General features: G+C 54.7%; 7 protein-coding genes across 7 annotated transcripts; 4 read left to right on the top strand and 3 right to left on the bottom strand.

The window, feature by feature from the left end:
• Positions 1-271: 271 nt before the first annotated feature.
• Positions 272-1,522, top strand: PG998_002125 (Per1-like protein; the record flags this gene model as incomplete). The annotated part of the gene is made up of 4 exons (XM_066868943.1): positions 272-397; positions 507-552; positions 648-1,407; positions 1,465-1,522. The coding sequence occupies 4 exons, from the start codon at positions 272-274 to the stop codon at positions 1,520-1,522; spliced, it is 990 nt and encodes a 329-aa protein (XP_066737358.1).
• A 1,038-nt stretch (positions 1,523-2,560) lies between these two features.
• On the bottom strand, positions 2,561-3,905 carry PG998_002124 (uncharacterized protein; the record flags this gene model as incomplete). Its single annotated transcript, XM_066868942.1, has 5 exons — positions 2,561-3,039; positions 3,098-3,539; positions 3,618-3,637; positions 3,712-3,725; positions 3,826-3,905. The coding sequence occupies 5 exons, from the start codon at positions 3,903-3,905 to the stop codon at positions 2,561-2,563; spliced, it is 1,035 nt and encodes a 344-aa protein (XP_066737357.1).
• A 530-nt stretch (positions 3,906-4,435) lies between these two features.
• Positions 4,436-6,201, bottom strand: PG998_002123 (Crossover junction endonuclease; the record flags this gene model as incomplete). Its single annotated transcript, XM_066868941.1, has 2 exons — positions 4,436-5,913; positions 5,961-6,201. The coding sequence occupies 2 exons, from the start codon at positions 6,199-6,201 to the stop codon at positions 4,436-4,438; spliced, it is 1,719 nt and encodes a 572-aa protein (XP_066737356.1).
• Positions 6,202-7,260: 1,059 nt separating this feature from the next.
• Positions 7,261-8,959, top strand: PG998_002122 (phosphoacetylglucosamine mutase PCM1; the record flags this gene model as incomplete). The annotated part of the gene is made up of 2 exons (XM_066868940.1): positions 7,261-8,799; positions 8,864-8,959. 2 exons carry the CDS (start codon positions 7,261-7,263, stop codon positions 8,957-8,959), a joined length of 1,635 nt encoding a protein of 544 aa, XP_066737355.1.
• A 447-nt stretch (positions 8,960-9,406) lies between these two features.
• Positions 9,407-10,230, bottom strand: PG998_002121 (Riboflavin synthase; the record flags this gene model as incomplete). Its single annotated transcript, XM_066868939.1, has 2 exons — positions 9,407-10,107; positions 10,200-10,230. The coding sequence occupies 2 exons, from the start codon at positions 10,228-10,230 to the stop codon at positions 9,407-9,409; spliced, it is 732 nt and encodes a 243-aa protein (XP_066737354.1).
• A 934-nt stretch (positions 10,231-11,164) lies between these two features.
• On the top strand, positions 11,165-13,603 carry PG998_002120 (calcium-activated chloride channel-domain-containing protein; the record flags this gene model as incomplete). The annotated part of the gene is made up of 5 exons (XM_066868938.1): positions 11,165-11,270; positions 11,348-11,501; positions 11,583-11,886; positions 11,944-12,372; positions 12,425-13,603. 5 exons carry the CDS (start codon positions 11,165-11,167, stop codon positions 13,601-13,603), a joined length of 2,172 nt encoding a protein of 723 aa, XP_066737353.1.
• Positions 13,604-14,081: 478 nt separating this feature from the next.
• Positions 14,082-16,586, top strand: PG998_002119 (uncharacterized protein; the record flags this gene model as incomplete). Its single annotated transcript, XM_066868937.1, has 1 exon — positions 14,082-16,586. One exon carries the CDS (start codon positions 14,082-14,084, stop codon positions 16,584-16,586), a length of 2,505 nt encoding a protein of 834 aa, XP_066737352.1.
• Between the last annotated feature and the right edge of the window lie 264 nt (positions 16,587-16,850).

The raw sequence follows: 16,850 nt of genomic DNA, 5'->3' as shown, positions 1-16,850 counted from the left end.
TGCCAATGGGAAAGCCTGTTTCATCGTACATGACAATCACAGAACATAAGGATCGAAGCTTTGTTCATCAACATCCACAACCACCCCGACTTCCCGACAAGCATTACTACCACTGCCTAAGGGTCCTGGGTCCTGGGTCTTGGGTCCGGTACTGGCGTTGTTCTCTACATACGACCAATCCTCCTCCCTTTTCCTCCCTCCTCCCCTTCATAAAAAGCCCATCCCAACCCCCTGGCGTCCGCGTTGCCCAAGCATTGCCAATGCGCACATCATGTTGGCACGATCATACGCGAGGATCCCCCGCCTTATAGCGGCAGTCCTCGTACTCTGTCTGCTGCTAGACACTGCCCAAGCTTCCGTGGGCGATCGACTGCCCGAGTTTCGAGAGTGCGTCAAGGTACGTGCAAAAGCCAGAACCCACTCCACGTTGGCGCATTGCGACACAACCAATCGGGGGATGGGAGTATTAGGGAGTATAGACTGACTTGGCATTGCTGTCTTCATAGATCTGCGAACGAGAGAATTGCTATTCTGAAAAGCCGACACCCATTCGTAAGCCTGCATTGTCGCGAGCCCGAGCCCGACCAGACCATCCGACGTGTCCGATCTATAAGACCCCCGTGAAGCTGACAGGAAGCCAATTTTAGCCATCCACCGCCGCCTCCTCTTATGGACTTGCCCACAAGAATGCGACCACACCTGCCAGCACATCGTCACAGCGAAGCGCGTCGCCCGCGGCGAGGACATCACCCAGTTCCATGGCAAGTGGCCCTTCGTCAGGGTCCTCGGCATGCAGGAGCCCTTCAGCGTGCTGTTTAGCATGGGCAACTTCCTTGCGCACCAGAACGGCCTCTCCAAGCTGAGGGAGCAGATCCCCGCCAGCTACCACCTCCGACCCTACTACGAGATGTTTGCCTACTTCGGCATGACCGCCTGGGTCTTCAGCACCATCTTCCACGTTCGCGACTTCGCCGCGACCGAGCAGATGGACTACCTCGCGGCCGGCGCCGACGTGCTGTACGGCATGTACTACACCCCGATGCTGGTGTTCCGCGTCGAGAGGCCATCCCCGCGCCGACAGAGCTTGGTGAGGCTCTGGACCATCTTGTGCTGCACGCTGTACGGATGTCACGTCCTCTACCTTAAGATGTGGAAGTGGGACTATACGTACAACATGACGGCCAACGTCATAGTCGGACTCATCCAGAACTCCATCCTGACGTACTGGAGCTATAAACAGTACAGAGAGATCCGTCAGCTCTGGACGATTCTGCCCGGTATCTTGGTGGCCTGGCTCCTGATGGCTATGAGTCTAGAGTTGCTGGACTTTCCTCCGTTATGGGGCGCGATAGACGCGCATAGTTTATGGCATCTGGGGACCATCCCCGTCGCTGCGATATGGTACCGGTGAGTCCGCATCCAATACTCCTCGGTATAAGTTCACTCTAACCGACGTAAACACAGCTTCTTGGTCAGGGATGCCCAAGAAGATATCTCGGGTGGCGCCAAGTTGAAGTTTTAGTATGCATTCCCTTGTCTTATGGATATTTTATCAACTGCGCTTTGGCAAGCGCTGGACTGGGACTCACTCGGTGGTTCAGCCGTACGTCTACGAGGAACCTGGGCCGTTTATTACCGCCCCCATGCAATTTGGCGGTTGGCTTGGCTGCAATCGACATGGAACATATAGCAAGGCAATTAATGAGCATCGAACATGCCCAAAACGCCGGCATTAGTACGGACGATCTGCTCAGAGGCCCTGGAGTCCACTGGTGACGATGTTATAATTGGCCACGCACGGTATGACCCAGCAATTATGCCGCAGCCAAGACGTATTATTACGGTATTTTAAGCAGCGAGGCTGTGAAGTGTTGCTGGTCTTTGTAACTCGAGAAGCGCCGGCACATCCAGGAATCCATGCCAACGGCATTCTTCGTTCACCCATTATCTATAGTACTAGTATAGTGAAATTAGAACCCGTTAGTAACCTAGGCACTTGGTGCTCAGCGACTGGCCAAGGGTTTGATTAGTACCGGGATAACTACCGACAGCATGACTAGCAAAGGGATGGCTACTGTCTTTAAATCTTTGCCGTTGTTAGATATTCGTTCTATCGATAGCCGATGGTATCCTCTCGCCACCAAGCTTTCGCAGCTGGCTGCTCCACTTAGTTATACATTAGAGGACCGACAAGGTTGGTGCTCACTCTACTGCGTATGGCAAGATGTTACGAGAGAAAACAAGTCTATTCTTTGCAGCAGTTTCACTCTATGGATCCACTACCAACTGACCCATCAACCTCTTGAAAAAAAAAACCGTGGTATCTCGAGGGACGTGTGGGAGTTACAGTACGTCGTAATCTTCGTCAGTCATACGGCCTCTTGCCGTTCCCTGTCCAAGCAGTAATCCCAAACTCCCACCCTATGCATATGTGTGATGATGCAGCTCTCATCGGTTGAAGGCTGTTATAACCATGCACTGTCTATAAAGCCTCGCCGGCAAGCCAATCCCAGACAGGAATCTAGACCCCCAGTGCCCAATGCCGTGATACAAACAACTACTAGCACATCTTGTACTCGCACTCGCCCTTGGCGTTGCGCACGCTATCCGGGGTGTCGAGCTGGTACTGGATCTTGATGTCTAGATCACGACGGTTCTTGTCGTTAGGACGAACTTCGAGGTTGCACTGGACCTCCTCACCCTGCTGGAGGGTCAGGACATCCCTGAAGTAGAAAACGGTCTGCTTCCAGTGCGTGTACTTGGTGTGAGGTCCTGTCGAGAAGCGAATCGGCACGTGGCATGCTGTGAAATCGATATCGAACCACGCCACGAGGGCATGAACAAAGTCGTCCCGACGAGCGGTGAGCTTGAAGGGGATGTTGAAGGCAAGGTCTTCAACGGTGCACTTGTATAGATCCAGCGTCAGGATCGATGTGGGATCCGTCACAGCCGCCTTGACCTCAACTGTGTCAACAAGGGGCTCCGAGAGGGCCGTGTGCTTCAGAGGGGTATAGTCGAAGCCGTAGACGTTGTCCCAGACTACGCAACAGCAAGTCAGTCTCATGCATGTCTCGGCGTGCTTGTTTGGTAGACTTACATCCTATTTTCTCGTCCTTGTAATCGCCGTCTTCGATACCACACATGAAGATGGTGGCCTTGTCGGGGAAGATCAGGCCATCCTTGTTCAGGTACCTGTCGCGGGCGTAGAGCACGGTGTCGAGCATGGACTCGTACAGCAGGAAGTATCCCATCCACTCGGAGATGATGATGTCGACCTTGGGGAAAGGAAGCTCAATCTCCTCCATCTTGCCCTGGATAAGGGTGATCTTGTCGGACAAGCCGTTCTTCTCCACGATTTCCCTCGCCTTGAAGATGATGGTGGACATATCAACACCAATGACATGCTTGGCGCCGGCCTTGGCAGCAAACATGGAAAGAATGGCGGTGCCGCAGCCCACATCGAGAACGACCTTGTCCTTGAACAGGTGCTTGTTCTGGACGATCGCGTTCATGTACGATTTTGTGCGGACTTCGTCTTTCTGCGTCGGGGGGATCACCTGTTAGCTGGGCTGCAAGTCGCAAAGAAAGTCGAGGTCGAGGGGGTCGCATGTACATACCAACATCTCTTCGTGGATTCCTGAGAACAGGGACACTGCGGTTAGCACAAAGTCGGGAAAACAGCATCGGATCATGCCAGAGACACGGGCTTACCATGGTGGTTGTAGCTGTTGGGCGCCAAAGGTCAGTAAAGGGATTCCATCTCGAAGCGCAGTACTTGGAGTCTGGAGCGAGGAGGGGCAACAGACGAAGCCTGACACAACGTACCTGTTGAAGTAATGCTGCTCGGAATGGGCCATTCCCTTGAGCGCAAGCTCAGCAGCGGCGACATCTTCGGGGCCAGACATTTTGAGATATTCTTTTGGCGGGTTTGAAAAAGAGGTTGAGAAAGACGAAGAGACAGACGAGTAGAGAGGGCTGTTTGGCGCGCGTCAGGCACAATTTTTCTTGAAGGGCAGCAGCAGCTGGGGGGTCTAATTCTAGTTCCGCTTGGTTGCTGCCCGCAAAACAGGACCCCCCCCATCAATTGGATACATCCTTGCCAAGTACAACTTTTCTGAGCCTTCACCGCCTGCCTTGCCGGAGCGTCGGCCGGGCGAACGATGCGAACGATCAATTCTTTCTTCACTTTTCGCAGGCCGCTGGGCCAAGCATGACTCGATCCCCGGGTGCATGTCAAGTTCACGAAAAACTGGTGGCAATCATTGTCCAGTTGCCACATGCTGTAGTAAATGCATGTGCATCGTAATAATATATACTTACTTGATGATGCAAAGCGTTCGAACGGACTGGATACATCCTCCCACGTCCAGGCTGTGCCTACACCCTATCATACAATGTTGGACCATACATACACAACCGGGTTTGTCAACGAGACTCAAGCATCGCCCCAAACACCGGCAATCTTCTGGCTTAAGGCGCCTGCAATCTTCTTCTGGCGGAACAGGTTGCCCATCTCACCGGCGACGAGCTGCTGCCTGCGCTTTTTGCCGACGTCTCCCGTGCCGCCACATTTTTCAAAGGCCTTGACGAATTCGTGAGGCGTCTTCCACCGCTTCTGGATTTCGATGGCCTTCTCGCCCGTGACGCCACGGGTACACATGAGCATCTTGAGGTAGACATCGCGTAGTGTCATGGTGTCCGACTTGGAAACCAGGGACGCGAAGGCCGGGTAGCTGACGTAGTGATCCATGCCGGGCTCCTTCTCGCGCAGATGCTCGAGCAGAGGCAGGTAGTTCTGAGTGGTCAGAATGCCTGTCGGGATAACGTAGAGCGGGCGTGTTTCGTATTGCTTCTTGAGTAGTAGCGTCATGCGCGTCAGGTAACGAATGGTGTCATCCATCTTCTGGGTCTTCTTGACGAAGAAGCCATTCACCACCTGCGTCGATGCGATGGCCGACTCGACGGCCACTTCCCACTTGTCCTTATTCAGCGGATCGATGTTTATCTCTTCAACTATGTAGACAACATTCTTGAGGCCAGAGCGCTTGAGTCGAAACTTTTGCTCGTGAAATCGCCCGTCCTTGATACTGCCCATCAGATCGTCCAGGCGCTTGCGCTCGACAATCCAGTCGAGAACCACTTCATCGCCCTCAGCCCCAGTCCTAGTGAGAAAGTTGGCGTCGTGACACTTGGCTACCCACAGAGCATCGCCTAGCTCGAGGGAGCGGACGATCGGTGGGATACCTTTCTTGGCCAATTCCTGCTGCATATAGTCACGATCCGTCCTTGCACGGATCTCTCGCACGTCCAAGACCAGTTGCACGGTGAAGGAGCCAGGGCGTAAGCAAATAGGCCGGAACTTGGGGAGTGCTGAACTATTCGACGAGGAACCGTCCGCAGTCGGTACTAAATCTGTATAGGCAGATGCTGGCTGGGGTGCTGCTGGTTCAACTTCTACCTCGACGGATTGTGATCTGTTCCTATCAAAATAGCCTATCCTAGGCGTGGGCTCTAGGTTTCTGGGGAGTGTTGCTGCGTCTGGGTTCGCTATCTGATAAACACGTGCCGCGACTTCTCTGCCGTCGTCCGTGAGGGTATACCGTTTTGTTGGCCCTCTACGCTCGTGGACCAGATCCTTGTCCAGGAGGGTCTTCATGGAATTCCACGCGGTATAGAAGCTCGCGGGGTCTGAAGGAGCCGAGAAGGAAGAATCACAGTGCGGCTGTGCCTCTTCGATGAGCTCGGCCTTGGTCATCCCATTTGGCGAGTTTGACTCGGCCAGTCCCATAATAAGGGCATAGGCACCAGACCGCAGCTTTGGTACGTAGGGCTTCGCCTTCCTGGGTTTCTTGGCCGGCCTCGCTTCGGCTTCTTCTTCATCATCGTCGCCTTCACCTCCGCCAATGCCATTTGCTTGACCCGTGCCCGGAGCACGGCGCTTCTTTGCGGCATGGGTAAACCGTTGGCGTCGCAGTGCTCTTGCAGCTTCTGGGTAAGGCGGTCACAAAGCTTGGGGCCGAAACCCTTGAGCGCATTAAGCTGGCAAGGGTGCGTGAAAGCCACAGGGCACGCCTTTAAGGAGTTGTAGGCATTTCTATATGTCGTAACCCCCTTGGAGTTGAGCTCCCGGGCTTTGTCCAGCCACTCTTTGACCCAGCCCAGATAGAGCGGGTTGGCGGTCTCGTCGTCGTCGACTGGCATGTTGGTGTCAATACATGTGCTTTGTAGAAGAGTGTTTAATCCAGCAATGCCAACGAAACGAATGAGACGCATGAGCTACTCCGCTCAATCCCCCGCGCAATCGTTTGAAACTTGGGGTAGTTCGTCTGGTGTCATTCACATAAAGTTGGGAGCCCAGGTGCTGTACGACAAGTGAAGACGCGACGCGCCAGAAGCGCGTCATGGACTTCGGGTAGAAGACGCCAGACCATGTGACCCTGACTCCTGTTAAGGGTCCAAAACAGAAGGTGCAAGGGGGCGGAAAGAAAAACAACAACAGAAGTTCCACATGCAGCCATTATGTACTATGTAAGGAGCCGTCATGGGTGCTCCGTCCAGGCATCGGCGTTTTGAGTATAGCGCCGGGCGTAGTAATACGATGTCCTAGTGTCCTAGTGTCCTAGTGTCCCAGCACGTATTAGGTATGTAGCTTCCATGCCACATGTACTTGAGATGGCGGGGCAAGTCGAAATAATAGTGAAGATGGTGAGGGGCAGGGGGCAAGGCAATAACAACAGTGACAGTGTACAGCGCCTGCAGGAGACACCACTGCTAGCTACCTAGGAACCAGAGCTACTGGCAGCTTCTCCTCCCGTTGCCGGGCGATATTCTGAGGTAATAATTGGGAATAGAAACGCACACCGACTTGCATTGGATGCAGCTTTTGGCGCAACGTGGCTTGGGTAGATCGTCCCTTTTAGCTGTGGTTTCATCCCACTCTCTCCATTTCCCGTCTCCCGATTAATTGAAGCATTGATTGACAGACTTGACCTGGCCTGACCTGATCCAGCCTGGCCTGCATTTGACAATTGGCGTGATTCTTGGTCCCTCTTCTGCGAGCAACCTGTTCTTCCTCTTCCTTCTCCCTCTCACCCCAAAGCACTGCTCTCAGAGGCCTCCGCTATTCTACCACGCTGATATATTCACCATACCGCATTTCTTTCCTTCTCGACTTAGCTCGAGCTTGAGTATTCCCACCTGGCCCCAAGCTAGCACATCACTTCTTGTCGTACAGCCAGCCGGTGTCTGCTCTGCCCCACCATGGAGCGAGATTCCATCATTGCTGCTTCCCAGAAGCATGACATCGTGGCTCTGCCCGATGGCAAGCTCTACACCTATGGCACAGCCGGCTTCCGAATGGCTGCCGATCTCCTGGAAGGCATTGCCTTCCGTGTCGGCTTGCTGTCTGCCCTCCGCAGCCGGAAGCTGAGCGGCCAGGCCATCGGTGTTATGATCACTGCCAGCCACAACCCTGCCAAGGACAACGGCGTCAAGATTGTAGACCCCATGGGTGACATGCTTGAGCAAGAGTGGGAGGTTTACGCCACTCAACTGGTCAACTGCCCTACCCACGAAGCCCTTGCCGACACCTTCTTCCAGCTGGCGGAGCAGCTCAAGGTCGATCTCAAGTCCGGCGCTAAGGTCATTGCCGGCCGAGACACCCGTCCTTCGGGCATCACCCTCATCCAGGCCCTCTCCGACGCCTGCACCGCTACCAAGACGTCCTTTGTCGACTACAAGATCCTGACGACACCCCAACTCCACTACCTGACCCGATGTGTCAACACCGAAGGTACCCCTAGCTCATATGGCGAGGTAAGCGAGGTTGGCTACTACAAGAAGATCAACAGTGCTTGGGAGCGTGCCATGAAGAACAAGAAGGTCAATGGTTCTTTGACGGTGGATTGCGCCAACGGTGTAGGTGGCCCGAAGCTCAACGAGCTCTTGAAATATATGGACCCTTCCAAGACCGGCCTGGAGACCAAGGTCGTGAACGACGATGTGCTCAAGCCCGAGATTCTCAACCTGGACTGCGGCGCCGACTTTGTCAAGACGAGACAGCGAGCTCCCCCGAACCCCAAGCCCGTGCCTGGTGGCAGATGGTGCTCCCTCGATGGCGATGCTGACCGTCTCATCTACTACTGGATTGACCCGGAGACGACCCAGTTCTTCATGTTCGATGGCGACCGCATTGCTACTCTCGCCGCATCTTTCATCGCAGACCTCTTTCGAACCGCCGGTCTTGATGGTGAGCTGCGCATCGGTGTTGTGCAGACTGCCTATGCCAACGGCGCCAGCACCAAGTATGTCGAGCAACACCTGCAGCTGCCTGTAGTCTGCACGCCTACCGGTGTGAAGCACCTGCACCACGCTGCGTGCGCCTTCGACATTGGCGTTTACTTCGAGGCCAACGGCCACGGTACTGTTCTTTTCTCCACCGATGCGGTCCAGACCTTCGAAAAGAAGCAGCCTCAGTCTCCCGCCCAGAAGGAGGCACTGGATACCCTACGCGCTCTCGCCGATCTCATCAACCAGACGGTTGGCGATGCCATTTCCGACATGCTGATGGTTGAGGTCATTCTCGCCCACAAGGGGTGGGGTCTTCGGGACTGGGCCATGACATACCAGGATCTCCCCAACCGCCTCGTTCGCGTAGAGGTCGGCAACAAGGACCTTTTCCAGACTACGGATGCCGAGAGGAAACTTTCGCACCCTCTCGGATGCCAGGATGAGATCGACCAATGCGTCAAGAAGTACACCAATGCACGATCGTTCGCACGTGCCAGTGGCACAGAGAATGTAAGTTTTAGCAGTAGGGTTGAGTGAAATCACTTAAGAACCAAGTCTAATATTTCCATCACAGGCATGCAGAGTATATGCTGAGGCGGCCACCCGCTCAGAGGCAGATGACCTGGCCAACAAGGTCGCTCACATTGTGAAGACTTACGGCGGAGCATAGGAAGCTGCAGCTGTCCGGACAGAAAATGAACAAGATGCAGCACACCTTGTGCAGTACGCAATTAAAACCTGTAACAAGGCCGTCGTATCCATAGAGTAGGTTGATTGACGAACAGAAGGAAAACGGACCGGCGAGTAGAACGATTATACCCACCGGTTTTGGCGGCTGGCGGTAAGAAGATACGACGTTATGAACACGGTTTTTCTAGCTTCAACCGTAGTAAGGAATAAACAAAACTCTTCTTCTAGCTTTCGTACCAGAGCTTATGTCTTCACTTGAAGCCAGGAACGAGACAGTGCTTGCTTTGGCTTCATGGCTAAGATGAAGAATCTACAAAGCCCAGGCCAACGGGGATGGAAGTTGACGATCCGAAGTCCTCAAACGCAAGATGAATGTGTGGCAGAGCTTAAGGCGCGATATTTATTTATATACATGTGATTCTATGCCTCACGCCGAATGCGCGCCCATGGCCTGAGCTACCATATTCTGCACCATCTTCTCGATGATGGGCGTGAGGGCGTCCTCGCCGCCTCGGCCGACCTGGGCGCTCATGTAGCCCTGCATGCTCTTCTCGGCGTACTTAGCCAGGACGTCGACCTCAATGTTGACCGAGTCACCGGGCTTCTTGCCGGCCACGACGACCTTTTCTTGGGTGTAGGCGATGAGCATGACCTCGAACCAGCCGGCGGCGTCGTCGACCTTGGTGACGGTCAGGCTCGTGCCATCGATAGTCACGTAGCCCTTGAAGACGATGTAGCGTAGCATGTCCGACGCCGCGGGCTTGAAGCGGAAGGTCAGAGCGTTACCATCCTTCGCCACGGACTCGATGGTCGCCGTCGTGTCCACGTGGCCCTGCACGAAGTGGCCGCCCATGCGCGTGTCGGCCCGCACGGCGCGCTCGAGGTTCACGCGCGAGTTCTGGGTCAGGGCGCCCAGGTTCGTCAGGCGCAGCGTCTCGGGCGCGATGCCCACGGTGAAGCTCGGCTTGGGGTCGGCGGTCGTGGTCAGGGACGTCGCGGTCAGACAGACGCCGTTCACGGCGATGCTGTCGCCCAGCTGCGCATCGGAGAGCAGGGTCGAGGTCGCTGGCAGGGTGATGGTCAGGGAGGTGCCGCCGGTGGCATCTTGAGGGTTGAGCTCGGAGACTTCTGTAGGGTTGGTAGGGGGTTTGAGTTCAGCTAGCTGGCTTCTGGAGGAGGAGGAGGAGGAGGAGGAAGACAGGACATGGGAAAGAACGTACCCCCAATCTCCTCAACGAGGCCGGTGAACATGATGTTTTGCGATGTACGGGAAATCCCAATGTTCTGTAGCAGGTTGCTCTAAAGTCGTGGTGGTGATGACGCTTACAGAAAGGTCTCCCCACCCACAAGGGAATCCGACAGAGAGGATGAGAGGACCCCGCTTTAACACATATATGTATGTATATGTAATTGCCCTGCCCATCCCAATGGGAATTGAATTCGACATGTGAGTCGAGTAGCCTGTAGCTAGGCCTAGATCAACCTAGGGTCCGCCTGGGAAAGAGACCCCAGGCCCCAATTGCCAATCTACGTACAACTATGTACATACTTGCTGTCTTTTGGATGTAGGTAAATATTGACCATGTGCGACGGCCAAACTCAATTGGCCAGCAGCCAGGGCCCCATCCCGATGCCGATGGATGCGAAAGAAGGATTCAACAGAAGGTTCGACAGGAGATTCGACAAGAGATTCGACAGGAGATTCGATCGGCAGGAGATCAATTCAATAGCCCTCTTTCTTTCCTTCTGGGTGCTCCTGCAAGCCAAGGCCGCGTCTGCCAGCGTCTGCCGGTTAGCCGGAGTGACGTAAATGGTTGGCTGGCATTTCCCTGGGATTGGTAGGTGGTAGGGCTGACTTCTGGGCTGACCATAACCGTCGCCCGTGCGGCTCTGGCAAGTGGGCCAGCTTGCGAATCCCTCAATCTCAGGGTCCCCTTGGGTCCTTTCCTTACGCGTGTTGCACTGGATTGCTTACCTGTCCGCTTCCCTTGTTTTAGGTTACCAACAACCCTTTCCCACATCACCTGCATGCTATCCTAACCTGATTCATTCTCAGGGGTGGGCTGTGCTATCTCGTCCCAAAGACGACATACAGTATCGCAGAGTAGACTCGGGCTCCCTTGATTCTCCTTCACCGCTTCGTTGATGCCGGGCTGCCAGGCTACCCTCCTTTCAGATGTCCGAGATGTTTTCCTTCAAGAGGCAAGGCACCTTCGGCGATCGGGACCAGTCCATCTTGCACCGCACCTTCCACGACAAATACGTGGTCCACTATGACTTCAGTGACGTTGGTGCGTATACTTCCCACATTTGTCCCCTACGCGAACCCCCATGCTCGTATCATGTCGAATACTGACGCTCTTGGCAGACGATGAGACGGCCAAAGAGGAGTTCAGCACTCTGGTTGCTGACCTGGAAGAGGCCGGCCTGCAGACCGAAGTCCGTGCTGGCGCGGATCATTCACTGCTCGTCTTCGTCAGGGCTCCCACGGAATTGCTCAATGACGAGATGCACAAATCCAGGTAGGAAGCAAGCACATGGGCCGAATCTGCCAACTTGCCCTGGCACACACTACAGTATACTGACGGAACGGCCAACTACAGAGTGAAGGACTGGCTGTGGGGCATCACTTCGGAGCAGCCCCAGGTCGGCAGGAGGGACCAGAGACATGCATTGGAACGCACATTCGAGGCCGAGGGTGTACTCTCCGTCTATCATCTTGTCAACTGGCAAAAGGAACAAGGCGGCGCTGCTATCACTCCTGGCTATGGCAAATGGACGAATGTCAAATCCATCTTCCCCATTCATAATGGACCTGCCAACAAGGAGTTGCTCAAACACTTGAGCCAGAAGATGTTTCTCACCAAGGAGGACTTCGACAAGATCCGCGATCTCTTCGGTGCAAAGGTTTGTTCAGCCCCCTCGCAATCTTCTCCGGATACTAATCGTATTGGATGTTGCCAGGTTGCCTTCTATTTTGCTTACATGCAGACCTACTTGCTCTTCTTGACCTTCCCGGCCGTCACGGGAATCCTGGCCTGGGCATTTCTTCCTAAGTACTCGCTCGTCTACGCCATTGTTACTCTCTTGGGATGTACCATCTTCCTCGAGTACTGGAAGATCCAGCAAGATGATTTGAGTATTCGCTGGAACGTCCGGGGCGTGGGTTCACTAAAGCAAAACCGGCCCAAATACCATTACGAAAAGGTCATTGTGGATTCTGCAGGCAGGAAGAAGCACTACTACCCCAGGTGGAAGGCAATCCTCAGGCAACTTGCCCAAATTCCGTTCTTCGCCCTCGCTGTCCTGGTACTTGGTCTTACCATCACGGCGGTCTATGCTATGGAGATTATCCTCTCTGAAGCCTACCAAGGCCCATACCAGTCCTACTTGGTGAGTCGCGGCCACTGTCCCACGCTCAAGCGGAATATACTCACGATTGCAGGAATATGTCCCAACTCTGGTCCTCGCTGCATGCCTGCCTTACACTCGATCTTTCCTCGAGGACGTGGCCACGGCACTTGCCGACTTCGAGAACCACCGCACAGCAGACTACTACGAGATGTCTGTCACCCAAAAGACCTTCGTTCTAAGCTTCATCGTGCAGTATTTCCCTATCCTGCTCACCGCATTTGTCTACGTTCCGCTGGGAGGGAAGCTCGTCCCTTACCTGCAGACCCATCTACCTGGCTACGTTGGACAAAAGCTTAACGTGGCAACGTTTGAAGGGGACACGGATCGTCTGCGGAATGAGGTCATTGCCTTGACGGTGACGGGGCAAGTTTCTGACATGTTCGAGGAGATGGTGATGCCGTACCTGATGCACAAATTGCGAGGTTGGTGGCACCAATACAAATTCTGGAACTCTAACCACGGTGCCTTCCAGGCTCTTGCACCCGATGATCCGGCGGAGGAGCCTTTCCTGCGAAGCGTCCGACAGCAAGCCAGTCTGGAGCCGTACAACGTACAAGACGACATATCCGAAATGGTGATTCAGTTCGGATATCTTGCGCTCTTTGCGCCTGTGTGGCCACTGGTCTCGGTGGGCTTCTTCATCAACAACTTGATAGAGCTGAGGTCCGATTTCCTTAAGATCTGTCTGGAGCACCAGCGCCCTCACCCGATCCGAATGGATGGAATCGGTCCCTGGATGAACTCGCTTGATTCGCTGACGTGGATGGGGAGCATCTGCACGGCTGCGATTGTCCACATGTTTGGTACACAAGCCACCGGGCATGGCGGAACTACGCTGCTGGACCGATGGGGCGGTGTAACGTGGTGGTCGCTCCCGATCACCATCTTCTTGAGCGAACATATCTTCCTGCTGCTCCGTTGGGTGGTGCGCTTAGTTCTTCAGAAGGTTGGATCTGAACAGATCCGACGCGAGCGCAACGAACGTTATGCGGCCCGGAAGAAGCACCTGGAAGATCTGGAGCAGGCGAGCAAAACCCGCAATGCCCTGGATGTGGGTTTGATGGAGCGACGCAAGTCGGTTCGCATGGCCGACCCCGACCTCTTCTGGACCAAGCAAGCCAGAGAAGGCGTTAGCGACATCGTGGGCGTCAAGCTCATCGAGGCGTTGGGTCGTACCAGGAACGGCGGTCTGCCTACAAAGGAGGACTGACGCCACTTTTATTCCTTGCCCAGCCACACAAAACAGCATACTGAAGACACAGTACTGTTCAACCTTTCAAAGGTGCACATTGCCTGAATTTCCTTGAATAGTCCACCATTCTAAGCAGCGTATGCTGCAACTGCTTGCTTCATTTAGCAAATTCTACATAGCCACTTCTAGGAGTTGGGGAAAAAGAGACCATCTAATAAATACACCAGATTTTCTCGAAAAAGGGTAAACGAGGAAGGTTTGACTGAGTGCCGCGGTCAAGGAATGTTGCTGTTGTTGCCTATAATGACATAAGTGGATATGATTTAGCATGACCTCCAAAAACAACAAAAAGAACAAAAAACATAGGCGTGAACACAGCCGGCGACTTACACTCATCAATGCCATGCTGGCTTCCACCACTTTTGGGTTCCACGACACATTGAACAAGTATACAAGAAAATGGTCTGATTCGTGATACATCTGTAATTTCGACGCTATGGAGCCCACGCTGGGCGACAAAGTCGCTTTTTTCCAAGGCCTCGAAGCCGTTCGAACCGGAGATGGCGATGAGGACAGCGAGGTCGAGAAGGACACCCATCGCAACGCCGCCAAGGCGTTTATGAAAGCTGCTTCTGGGGCAACTTCGACTTTGGTGAGTTCTGCTAGGGTTCGTCCGGCAAACCAGGTGGTGGTTGCTGCGACCCAGCCTTTCTTTGCGTCAGCACCTGCGAGAACCGCGTCAGATCCCATCCGGAGAACAAAGAACCGCGAGTCCGGTCTTATCATCAAAAGCACGCCTCCCAACTCCCACCTCGTCCCACGCCTTCGCAAAACCGCCTCGGAAGTGATTGACATCTCCGATACGCCCATCCCGGACTCCACCAAGGCAAGCACCAGACAACCGCCCCAGAGGAGGGTGTCAGACAGGTTACTTCGCCGCCGCGCCACCGGCGGTTCCCCATCTGTGCAAGAGACTCCCTCTTTCAAGATGCCACCCAAGCGCAAGAAGGACGCGCCCATCAAGATGGTGCCGGAGTCCGATCGCTGCTTTGCTGGCCTGACCTTCTTCTTCTTCCCGAACAGCGACGCCAATGGTGTTCGGAAGAAACGCATTGACAAATCGAGAGAGCACGGAGCTACTTGGACCAGGTCTCTCGAAGATGCAACCCATGTCATCGTCGACAAGGGACTTGCCTTTGCAGACTTAAAGGCCATGTTTGATGAGGAAGGCACTGTCGACGTCACCAAGAAAATCGTGGTGAATGCCGACTTCCCAATCGATTCCTGGACACACCGGGTCCTAGTATCTCATGAGCAAGAGAAGTATCAGGTGCCAGGTAACCCAGCGGCTTCACAGCAGCGCGACGTTGATTCCACCTTGCCACCTCAGAGCTCGGGACATTCCCTGAAGATAAAGGAACCGAAGTCCAAGAGGGAACGTTATGATGTATCTCAAAGGGCGACTCGAAGTGGCAAGTTGTTCTCTCAAGCAGCTGCAGCGCAGCCCGCAGAGCCCATGGTCATACCCGATACACAGCCCGTCACGGCTTCAAGGACTCGAGGAAATTCAAGTAGTTCGTTGCCCACATCAGACTTGCAGACCCCGGTTCGGAAACGCCCTCAGAGAAAAGCAGTACTGTCCGAGAAGCACAGCGAGAAGGTTGATTTTGACGACGAATTATCTAGATGTATAGGGCACATTAAGGAATTCGGCGACGATGTCGTAATTCCTGGCGAGGACGAGGACAAGTCTCCGGAACCCGAAGATGTCGAAGAGGAGGACGAAGAACCCTACTGTTCCGACGACGAACGGCCCGCGAAGAGAACCCGGACCTCCCGCACGAGTGCGAGGGCGGCCAAGGGCACGGATGGCTGGCAGTCTACATTCGCCTGCATGAAAGGGGGTCTCCAGGGGGTCGCCTCACAAAACCCCAACGCCGGGACCATTGACGTCCTCCTACAACTGGCCGACCAGTACGCCAATATGGGCAGCGAGCCGTGGCGCACCACGGCGTACCGGAAGGCGGCCGGCGCGCTCAAGCGGCAGCCCGTGAAGGTCAACACGTACGCCGAGGCCATCGTCCTCGACGACATTGGCGAGTCGACGGCCCAGAAGATCGAGGAGATCGCCAAGACGGGCCGCGCGCGCAAGCTCCTGGACCTCCAGTCGGACCCCATTATTCAGCTGCGGGAAGCCTTCACCAAGATCTACGGCGTCGGCCCCGGCCAGGCGGAACGCTGGATCGCGCAAGGGTACCGGACGCTCGACGACATCCGCGAGAAGGCGCAACTCACAACCAATCAAAAGATCGGCCTCGACCACTATGACGACCTCAACACGCGGATCCCACGCAGGGAGGCCGAGGCTCTCGGCGCCCACGTCACGCGAGCCGCCCGTGAAGTCAACCGCGATGTGCAGTTGGTCATCGGAGGGAGCTACCGCCGCGGCGCTGACAGCTCCGGCGATATCGACATCCTCATCACCCGACAGGGCACGTCGAGCACGGGTCAGTTGATCGACTTCCTGGACGAACTCGTTGCAAAGCTGACCAACGAGGGCTTCCTGACCGCGGCCCTGGCCGCTCATCGGAGGAGTCACGCTGACGACACCAACGGCAGTAAGTGGCAGGGATGTTGCGTGCTGCCACAGGACGAATACCCCGGCGATGGCTGTGAGGGCGTCGCCACTGCCAGTAATAATGACGACAACCACGAGTGGCGCCCAGTATGGCGTCGCATAGACCTGCTCCTTGTCCCCGAGTCTCAGCTCGGCGCTGCCCTCATATACTTCACCGGCAACGACATCTTCAACCGAAGCATGCGGCTACTGGCCCAGAAGAGGGGCATGCGCCTGAACCAGCGCGGTCTGTACAAGGATGTGCTCCGCGGCAGGGGCAACGTCAAGATCACGGAGGGGGAGTTGGTCGAGGGCGAGGATGAGCGAAAGATCTTCCGTCACCTTGGTGTGCACTGGCGAGAGCCACATGAGCGGTGGTGTTAAAGGAAAAGGGGAAGGGGAACTAGACTAGCTGGGACAAGCATTGGTTTCTTCATGTTGAAATTCAAGATACCCCCTGGAACGTATATGTTAATTGGGCGAAGCATAGTAGCGGTCTCTCTATCTGGAGATGCATACATACATACATACAGTTGCTACTCGGTAGCTTTTTGGGGATTTCTATATTACATACAAGTGATGATAATGGAAATGCATAGTAGAAGAAAGTCCAAAACCCCTCCCGGCTCCCATCCGCCTTTATATAAC

Source organism: Apiospora kogelbergensis, assembly GCF_038363985.1.
Source record: "Apiospora kogelbergensis strain CBS 113332 chromosome Unknown utg000001l_segment0_segment0, whole genome shotgun sequence".
Taxonomy (NCBI): domain Eukaryota; kingdom Fungi; phylum Ascomycota; class Sordariomycetes; order Amphisphaeriales; family Apiosporaceae; genus Apiospora; species Apiospora kogelbergensis.
Note: the sequence above shows the minus strand (reverse complement) of the source record. Positions and strands in the feature narration are given on the sequence as shown.